Source organism: Charadrius vociferus, unplaced genomic scaffold (assembly GCF_000708025.1).
Source record: "Charadrius vociferus isolate BGI_N301 unplaced genomic scaffold, ASM70802v2 scaffold505, whole genome shotgun sequence".
Classification (NCBI taxonomy): domain Eukaryota; kingdom Metazoa; phylum Chordata; class Aves; order Charadriiformes; family Charadriidae; genus Charadrius; species Charadrius vociferus.
This window is the reverse complement of record NW_009648645.1, coordinates 1,087,431-1,097,860: the sequence shown is the minus strand read 5'-3', so window position 1 is coordinate 1,097,860 and position 10,430 is coordinate 1,087,431. Positions and strand designations below refer to the sequence as shown.

At 37.2% G+C, this 10,430-nt stretch overlaps 1 protein-coding gene across 1 annotated transcript in view; it reads right to left on the bottom strand.

Moving 5' to 3' along the window:
- Nucleotides 1-3,803: 3,803 nt before the first annotated feature.
- TMC1 (transmembrane channel-like 1) overlaps nt 3,804-10,430 on the bottom strand; it is a 70,795-nt gene continuing 64,168 nt past the window's right edge. Inside the window, exons 16-19 of the mRNA XM_009886410.1 lie at nt 8,291-8,530; nt 5,643-5,768; nt 3,919-3,995; nt 3,804-3,820 (exon numbers count right to left, since the gene is read on the bottom strand). Coding sequence (XP_009884712.1) covers nt 3,804-3,820; nt 3,919-3,995; nt 5,643-5,768; nt 8,291-8,530 — 460 coding nt within the window. The remainder of the gene's footprint in view (nt 3,821-3,918; nt 3,996-5,642; nt 5,769-8,290; nt 8,531-10,430) is intronic.

The following is a 10,430-nucleotide window of genomic DNA, read 5'->3' as shown; positions in this document are numbered from 1 at the left end:
TTCTATGAAGACGGCATGTAAATTGTGCAGAGGAAGATGTGGGACATGCTAAGATGCACTGAGCACTGATATTCATGGAAAGTAGCTGTATAATAGAGCTCTGAAGTATACCCAGCACAATCTGCAGGTCTAACAACGTAGAAGAATGAAAATGGTATATGTGTCACCAGTGAAAACAAAATATGTTCTGTTTCTATAAGCAAGATCATTTTTTTTTTTCAGCACAGTACAGGAATCAAACAAAGAAGTAGCTGTATAAGTAAGTGGATGAAGGTTGCATGAGGTGGTTTTGCAGAAAAAGTAGAGACAAAGAATTTTAACTGAAAGACTCAGAATACAGGAGGGGAACCAGACTGCATGAAATCCAGTTTACAACTCCAATTTATTCCAACACACCTTGAAAAACTGAGATGGATCACCAAGCATCTTTAAAATCCATTTCTTCATTTGTTCTATAAACAATCTTCCTTTTCCTAAAGAGTATCCAGTGTTTTCTTACTATGAAATGTTAACAGTGAGCTAAAACTTCTATGCAAATCTGTGTCACATGACAGATCAATCCCAACTTGTAGGAAAAAGTTTGTCTTAAAAGCATGGAAAGCCTAGAGCATTAGGTCCCATGCTTAACTTCAGTAAGACTACGGACAATCTTATCAGTTTCTGGGCTAAAAACATATGCAGTTTAAAAATTAATCATGTCAGAAGAAGATTTCAGATTAAAAGACAGTTTGAATTACTGTGCTTTTTCCACATGTCTGAAGTCCATAGATTAGAAATCTTGTTTGAGAAAGATGAAACAGCTTACACTACACTTAGCTGTACTTTCTCTAATTTAAAATACAAGACTCGCTGCACCCCAGATGCAGTCACATCTTTGGATCCAGTCTTAACTCATTTGTCTTCTTGCCTAGTAGCAGTGAATTTCCAGTCTGTTTGCTAGAGAAGACCTTCTCGTGCAGTTATTACGCTACACTTATCTCTTGGTTGGGTTATCGGAGCTTAGTGTTTCTATGCAGAACAGCCACTCTGGTGCTCACTAAAGGTCTGATTGATGTCAAATCTTATCTCCAGATGATAGCAGATGCTTATGGAAGCAGTATAAGAGTCAAGTCAAGTATAAAGTGAACTTTCCCTTGGTTAATCCTCCCAGGTTCTGGCAATCGATTTAAAGACTTCCTGAGCTGGAAATTGCATCTGGATCATTGTGTTTTATGGGCATACATACTGGGCTTTTTGATAAGTCTTTTTCAATGAGATCCACAATATAATTACATGGAAGTTGTTTTGTGATGTCACAGGCTTGTTTTATGCTGAGATATGGTTAAAGTTTTTCTACTGTACAAAATGGACCTGTATTATATAGAAGGCCCCAATGGAATTACCTTTACTTTTTAGAAGAGAGTCAGTTGACTAATTTCCTTGTTATTAATCTTGTGAGTCTTAAAATAATTATTAAAGCCCAAATTCTGCACAAGTAAATAAAATCAAAACATAAAAATAAATCTGTCTAATTGGAATTAGTTACATCAGCTTTCCCAGGGGCTTGCATCTATCCTGTTTTTCCACAAGACCTATCAGACTAAGGACCTGTTCCACCCTGAAGTCTACAGAGGTCCATACAAGTGTATAATGATAAATCCACAGAGCAGATTATGCAGCACATATTCTTATGCAACAATAAGTGTCTCTGTGCCATAACACAATCCTGGTGATTATTTAGGAGAAATTGCACAGCTGTCTTACCTCTATTCCTCAAATATGTTTTTCTGCACAAGAGATATTTCCTCAGCATTTTAATTTCTTAAATTTATTTTTAGTCTTTCAGAATGTGATAAGATTATTATTAGCTGCGATAGAACTTAAATTTTTATAGCAGCAGGCAGGATACTGCTTTTCTTTTACCTTCTTAATACTTTCCCAAAGACTTTAGAGGTAACCACCCAGCTTTTGAAAAGATCATAGTTTTCCCATGTGCAATCTGCAATCTTTGGGTAAGCATATCTGACCTGCAGAAGACAAGCTGTATGCAGGGTTTAAATATGACTGACTCTCATACACTTTGTACAAAGTTATGTTTTCAGTGAAGTGTGTTTCTAAGAAAAAGGAAAAGATGTTAGGGATGCGCTTTCAGGCTTCTAAGAAAGTAATCAACTGAATACAAAACATTTTTCATTCTTCTAATAAATATCCCCAAGTTTAGTAACCTATTGACACAGGTAACACGTTTTTGCAATGCTTTCAAATGAAAGAAGACAGGTCTTTTCCAGCCATAACAATTCTGTGATTCTGTTATTCTCTGCAATGTTATCTTCTGAAGCCTCCCATCCTGCAAAAACTGAAGCACATGGGTAACTTCTATGCACATGAAGATTTACAACGAACAGAGCGGCATTCTGCATTTGCAGGAGTGTGTCTGGGGTTAGGACCACTCTTCTCTTCCTCAGCATCCTTCACCATATCACAATGTGCTTGAGGCTGCTTATCTGTAGTTGGGGGCATTCCGGGCTGCGTCCCCGGGAAGCGCGGGTTTCCGGGTGGATAGCCCGGCACTCCATATCCCCTGGGCCCCGGTGGCCTTGTCACAGCTATGGATGGGGGAAGAAGGTTTCCTCCTCTGCCCTGTGGGGGATAGTGGCCATTTGGGGCAGGGCCTGGATGCTGCAGTGCCTGAGAGGAGCTGGCTTCTTGTGGCTGGCCTGTCTTCTTTGCTTCATTGCCATCCTGCCCTTTCTTGGTGTCTGAAATGTGTTCAGAGAACAGAATTTAAAAAATGAACATGCAAACAAGAAATTCCCTGAGAGAGAAATCCTGCAGCTGCCTGTCCACTCCAGAATCTGATGGAAGGTCTGGGGATTCCCCTGCCAACAGCCTGAAATCTGGGGTAATGCACCTTCACCACCTTTACACTGTATTTTCCCTCCAGTTCTTTCTGTAAAGCCCCAATGGGGGAAAGTGGAGGCTTTTCCCAAGTAGCTAGATACACTTGGATGTCATCTATAAATGATGATAAAGGAAGCAATTTCAAAGTTAAGCAGGTAGGTTTTGAGGCTGCAAACATGCCTTGCATGTGGTTCTTCCAAAGACAGTCATCTCTAATCTTTGTTTCTCTGCTAGGCTTGAACCTATACAGGCTGTATGGCATGCATCCATGATGGGGAAAGCCTAGTGGTGTCCAAGGAAAAGGAAACACCCTGCGCAGCCTGCCTGACCAAGCTAGGCTTTCTGATAAGAATTGCTACCATACGGTGTTCTCACTATACCTTCTCCTGGTGAACCTGGCAAATGTTGTCCTGAGCAGTCTTGGACCAATGAAATACAATAGGAGTGTGGAAGATTTGGACCCAACTGGTTTGTGATAGGTTTCTGTTCACTGACATTCAGACCAGGCTTTAAGTGGGTTTTTTTTTTTTTTTGGAGGGCTGGAATCTTGTGATTCTTTATAGCTCTATTACAGGTTGTTTGTTTGTTTGTTTAATTTGGTGTTGCCTGGTGCAGAATGACGTTACAGTATTTCTTAAACAAGCCAGGGAAAGAAAAAATGGACTGAAGATTAGGCTAATACTTGTAATTCAGTATTGTGAATGTCTTTGAGGACATTAGGGCAAAGGAAGTCATAAAGGCACTGAAGAAGACTATGGTCTGGCATACATGAATTCACCCTGACGAGTTCAAAACACTCTTTACCTTGGTTTGGAGTGGATTCCTCTTGCTTGCTTTCTTTTTGCTTTGGCTTTGGTGGTTCTGTCTCAAATGGATTTTCTTCTTGTTCATTTGATTTTTGTGCCTTTTGCTTATTTCTTCTTTTATTTTCTTCTGCTTGCTAATGATGGGGAGATAGAGAGGGCATCTGTCAGTGATATGAATGGCTTCTTTAATATTTAGTAAAACCAAAAATCAATAATTCTCTATTTCTTACACTCTGTAGCTTCTTTTTAAGTTCCAAGTTAGCTTCCTTGTAGGATTTGGATGTAGCGTTGAGATAATAAATACTCAAGCTAAATTTAAAGAAAAATAATATTTCTTGTTAGGTAGTGATTTAAATATAGACTTTTACAATATTCCTATAGCAACAACTACAGTTATGCTAATATAAAATCTGTATCTTTTCCTCAGTTATCATGACTAATCAGTAGTAATATTTTGATAAATAATAATTAGCTTCCTTATAGTATGAAAAAGGTACTGTTATTTCAGGGGAAAAGAAGATGAAAAAAGTTATTTTGTCTGTCAATACTACATGTTCAATCTTATGGTAGTTAAGGAAGACATTCCATAAGGCTATGGCTCACTATGCATTGTGTTCTAAAATACAAGTTAATTCATTTGTATGATGTACCTTAAAAATAAGTAAATCATATTTATAAAAACTTTTGAACTAATATAATAGGCAAACTCAAGTACTGCCAAGAAAAGAGCCAAAAGCATATGTTTAAATTTTTGTTTTAAGTTACAATCTCCTTCTACTAGACAAAGACAAAACTGCACAAAGTAATTTCATTTTTCAGTGCATTATGTATTGTAGTAATTTTGTGATGTCTATGAAATTAGTATTTTTCACCATACTGATTTAATTAAAGAAATTCTGATATGAAGTTTTTTATTGATGTAAGTAGTAAATATTTAATCTGCATATGCAATTTTCTCTGGTTTGCCTGGTTTTGCCTTGTATTTTCTTTTATTTATTTATTTATAGTATCTTTGCCTTGTATCATTCCAAGAAAGCAACAATGCTCAAAATAAAAATCAGTAGGAACTGACCATCTATTTCAGAGGACAGTCTGGATTCTTTGTTTTTCTAGCCCAAGGTTAAAATAGAATTTGTTGTTAAGTGAATCTTTCCAAAATTTAAACTCAGATCTTCACTTTGCTCATGTAAAATCCTTCTGCAATTTCTATTGTATCATGTAATCGCCTCTATACCTATTGGCAGCGCTACAGTGCAGGGTTAAATCCCAGCTCATCTCTACATAGAATTAACTTAGTTCAACAGTATGCTAAATAATCCGATATACGTATATAGCAGTTTAAAATGCCTTTATAAAGCAGGACTCAACACATTTCCTGAGAAAGACTATTCTAAGGTCATTATTCTTTCTTTTTTTGACTTACAAAAAATCTCTACTAGCCCTATTTCATAAAGTCTCCAACACCCTGTCTCACACTCCTGTCCCAACAGCACAGAGTATATCGTTTATCAAGGAAAAACCAAAGGCGCTGACAATCAGACTCGCTGAATGTTACTGAGAAATAACTCTGCTTCATGGTGGTCATGTTTCTATTGAACTTGCTAAGGATTTATGATGTGCTCTTCTGCCTGCTGGACAAGCTGATCAAAGTCACAGCACTTCAGACCCCTTATAGGTTTCTGCATTTTAATAGCTTTGCCATTATCATGGCAACAATGGTTTTGAAAAGCATTAACAAAAACAAAAAGAAAACCATTGAACAAAAAAGAGATATTACCCTTTGTGCAAACACACATTAATTATGAACAAATAAAAGGCTCATGAATTCTTCAAGTCCCTCACCACAGGGCAATCATCACTGTGTTTAATTAGCTACTCAGGCAGTGAAGATTCAGAGTGAAAGAAACTTAACAGACCTTAGACTAAGCAAGCTTTGACTTAATAATCTATACGTACACCATCAGCAAAATAAAAGGTAGGATGAGTCCAGGATTAGAGGCATAACCAAATACCTTCCCAAACCAGGAAGGGAAGTCATGCTCCAGAGTTTCTGATATGACTTCAAACATTCTTGTCTTCCCACTATTAAACAGAAAAGTTGACAATACATCATATACAAATATTACGGCAACGTCAAGGCAGTAGTATGAATATATTGGTTAATCACATCAAATTAAACCTGGGAAAAGGACAATAAACTATATATTAACATTGCTTAAAAATTGACACCCTGAAAGGAATATTATTTAAAATAGTATTTATGCATTTAAAGAAAAGAAATACAAATATTTTTATTATATGGTAATACATTTTGTCTGCAGTTACCACAAGGTTTACTCCTCAAAGAATCAGTACACTGAGTTGTGAACGCCATACTACTAACCAAAGAGTGAAGTGCAATTTGTGCTCTATAAAGTCCTGGTAAAAAATCCAAATCCCATCTTTGTCTGGTTGATAAGCAAAAAAAGTCTGCTTGCAACCGGTTTCTGTTCAGCACTCTTCAGCCTAGTTCTCCTCTCTCTTTGGTGTGCTACAGAAGTCCGTGTCTGTGTTTCAGGAGATTTTCGTTATTGTTACAGCAATCTAATAACCTTCATGCATAATTGTTCCATGGCCAGTTTATCTAGAAAGTATTTCTCCCTAGAAAATTAACATTTTTTTCTTGCAGAAGCATTTCAATAGATGTTCCAAAATGTCCCTCCCTGCTTATTTTGCTTTTGGCTGTGCCTCACAATACAGACTTTGGATTTTTTTACCTGAACAAAACCAGCAAAATGGGTCTTTATGTGTATTGAGCCTAACTGGTAGTTTTAGTTGGTTAAAGGAGTTGCCATCAAATTGCCACCTGATATTCCAGTCATTGAGGTCTCCTGTCACCTCTTTTCAGTGTTTGTAAAGCATTTCCGACAACGAGGTCTTATTCTTAAGTTATTGTTCTCAACCTTTACCCCCTTCCGAGTAATGTAAAAAGCTCACAGGTAGAATTCTTCTTCAGGCTAGCTCTTTGTCTCCACTTCCCCCACCCACCCATGGTAGATGAGAAATTCCACTCTGTGCTCTCCTATCTTTTCCCCAGCATGCACAAAGATTATTCCGTTGCAACTTTTCTAATTCTGTTTTGGCTTCCCTACTCCTGGCAAGTCTCTGTTGAGTCGTATATGTTGCCTTTAATAATGAATTAAAAAAAACAACCAAAGCAAACCAAAACACAAAAAAAACCCCACCACAGAATCAGAAGTTTCATAATAGTTGAGACTCTGAGTTACTAACTGGAAAATATTTTCTTTTTTTAAAATAGAACCATGCACTACCAGTATTTATCGATGGACTGCTCAATAGTACCATTCCCTATACCCAGGTTTAATGAACCTTCATTAGTTTCAAGTCCTCCCCCATTAAAATTTACATTGAAGATTTCAAATTTTTTATGAAGAATAAAATATATCCACATTTGACGGAGAAAAAGTTGCAGGCGCAATTATCTTTCTCATTTTGGACAGTAATCTTACCATTTCAGTAATATCTCATTCAATAACTGCAGCTACTCAAATCTGACTCCAGATATCTCCCTCTGTACTTTCTTTGCTGTGACAAATAAAAAAACCCTACTTTGCATCACTTGCTTTGTTACTATTGCTTCCATAAATTCAAGCAATTTTCTATGTCATCAGAATTTTTGGCAAGTCACGTAATTCTCCCTCTTAGGTGACTGTGACTATTGCAGGAGGCTAGAAACAATCTCCCATCTATTTTGTCTTTGGCCAAAGTTAATGTGGCAAGACTTCTGCTCCTTTACAAAGTGCACTGGGGATTACGCAGATCTCATTTTATTCACAGTAGTAAAACCTTTCATTGGAATCAGGATATCTCTTTTACTGTTCCGCTCTTGCTTTGCTAATACTTTGTGCAAAACCAAAGACTAAAGTATTTTAAAAATTTTCATTTCATATATTGACTGTTGTTTTGTATTCAATAGAGCTATATGTCATGCTACCTGGCAAGTAAAGATGATGAAAATGGTCCTGGACTTCCCAGGTAGTGTGCACAGAAGGAGAAAGTGTGGCAACATCTAAGTTAGCTTGAATGCAAGGCACGTGTCTGCACAGGCAAGGCAGGCCTAACTTTTTAGAAATCTTCAAGACTTCAGAAACAGATTCAGCTTCACAGTAGTAATACAGGTGTATGAAATACTGTGTCAGTTGAAGGGAATCACAGCAGTCAAAGACTGCACCACCATACATTTAGCACACAGCCATACGTTCTGACATGCCCCTCCTACAGGGCATATGTAGATATTTCTTGAAAGCCATCACTCTCAAGACAACAGACCAGGGATACATAACAAGTCACTTCTGTACTCCTTAAGACAACTAACTAAAAGAAAAGATTTTCTGTTCTACATTTCACGTAAAACGTTCTAAAGAATTACTCAGTTTTCTAGAATTCAAGCTTCAGGAGTTATCCACAAGGAGAAATTAAACACTTAGCCTATCAGATGCTAACACATATTATAGAAGCCCTTTTCATTACTAAACTGTTCACTGTGATGTGATGAGGCTGTTCATTACATTAATAGCAAAAGATGGATGTAAAAGGCAAAAAACCTGAAAGGACCGCAGTCAAAAGATGGTGGGATAGAGACAATGGTGTAAACAGCAGGCAGTGTGGAGAGAAAGAGGATGAAAAGTAGCATGGCCATGTAGAAATTATTGGATCTGGAAGCCTTGAAGACCCTCTCCTGGGGGACATTGCAACACATTACTGCCCAGCACTGCAGGTACATGGAAGTGTGGAGGCGGAATACGTTGATTGCTGGGAGACACGGTGCATAAAAAGATCCCATCCTAGAAAAAAGCAAAGAAAAAAATAACTCCTTCATTGTAGGACTTCTGTTTTCCTACGTATGCCACCTATCTCTTATGTCAATGTGCTTTTCAGCCATATACACTGTGCACTCAGAAATCAAGTTCATAAAAACATCTTAATATTCCTTTTAGTGGTCTTGTCTCTTCAGTCTTGCTTTAAGAGGAACTGGAGGTGTATGGAGAGAATTCTCCATATGAACTTTTTATTTCAAAGTTACAGAGCCCTCTTTCTCTTCAAATTAAATGATCACCTGATGAAATGTTACCCACTCTTACTTTGTCCCGTTAGTTCAGGTATCATCTCACTTGTGTTGTATAAAAATGGATAGCCGTAAAGCTAGGTATTACCAAAATAATCTGGTTTATTCTTTATTATTTTTCTTAATATACCAGCACTATTTTAGGAAGGACATTTTTGCTTATTTGACATTTATTTTATTTCTGTTACCATGGTTATTTAGAGCTTCATTCCAACAAACTTTTTATTGATTCTGTTAAATATTGCTTTTCCTTATCACGTATGGTTATGACACTGAAACTGTTGGGACCATTTTATTCCTATCACACCTTGTTTCTTGTGCCATGCCAACTGAAGAGCAATTATTTTCATTTGCTTGGCCAAATGATACAAAATGTAAGAGATCAGGAATCTACTTTTTCTTAATCATTGTCTGCGTGACCAGGGCTGAGCTTCTTTGCCTCTGAGCACCCCAGTTTTTCTATTTAAAAAAGAGGAAATAGATCTACATGGTTGGAAAGAGACCTTCCAACTACACAAATATTATGACGGACTCTATTGTATTAATATATCTCCTTCCTCTTTTCACAAATTTTCAACAAAAATATAAAGGGTTTGCTAGTCTACAGGAAAAGGGAGAGAGCACCTCAGGGCCCTGTTCCTTACCCTCATGGAAATCAGTTGCAAAATACTCCATTTCAACATGTTCTAAATCTGGGTAACTTATGTCCGTTATTATAATATTTCAGTATAACATTTATTATATGGTAGAAAAGTTCTTACCAAAGCTTATTAATAAGCAGAAGACATGCAAATGAGTTGCCTCCCTCTTGCTTTGTGAAAACACAGAGAAAGAGAAGAGTTTTCCTAACCACAGGGTCTCTCTCTTGTATGCAAAAAAGGATGCACACATACATGCCTCTTGTATCCTTTCTAGCTCTGTGATACGGCCAGCTCACCAGCTGCACCTCAAACTCATTCTGTTTCAGATGAGCACAAGTATGTGCAATAGAATTTGTATAGCTCAGACAGAACAGAAACCAGTTTACCCTGTGTATGTATTAATGACAAACACAGTTTGGGCAGTGTATGTTTATTATAATCCAGTCAACATTTTTTTTGCTCTCAGTTTAAATCATTAGACATTATTTTGAAAAACACTACAGCTCTAGTGCCTTATTTGGCCCTGCAAATATCAGTTAGCATGTAACTGTGGTCCCAACTCTGCAATAAGCAATAAGCAGAAGCATGCTGTATCTGAAGAGCATCACAAAAGCACAAGTCACAGTTTCTGTGCCAGAATGTGTATATTGGAGCATGGCAGCTTACAAGTCCACAGAGTCTGTTCATGTAATGAAGTATAAAATCCATAGGTATGTAATGAAGTTTTTTTAGAGAATAATCAGGAATTTACTTCCTTACCTAGTCCTCAACATCTGTCAGGTAGATACTCATTTCCAACTATCTTCCCAAGTGTTAATTACAGCAATAGAAAGTATTAGTGTCATTAATTGTCTATAAAATTGCAAGCAGAATTTATGTGGCAGCCTCATCGTTTCGATGAACAGCAGCCTGAGAAATGTTTTCTATCAGAAATTAGTCAGATAGCAACCTACCAATTGTGAACCTTAGCTGCTTTTC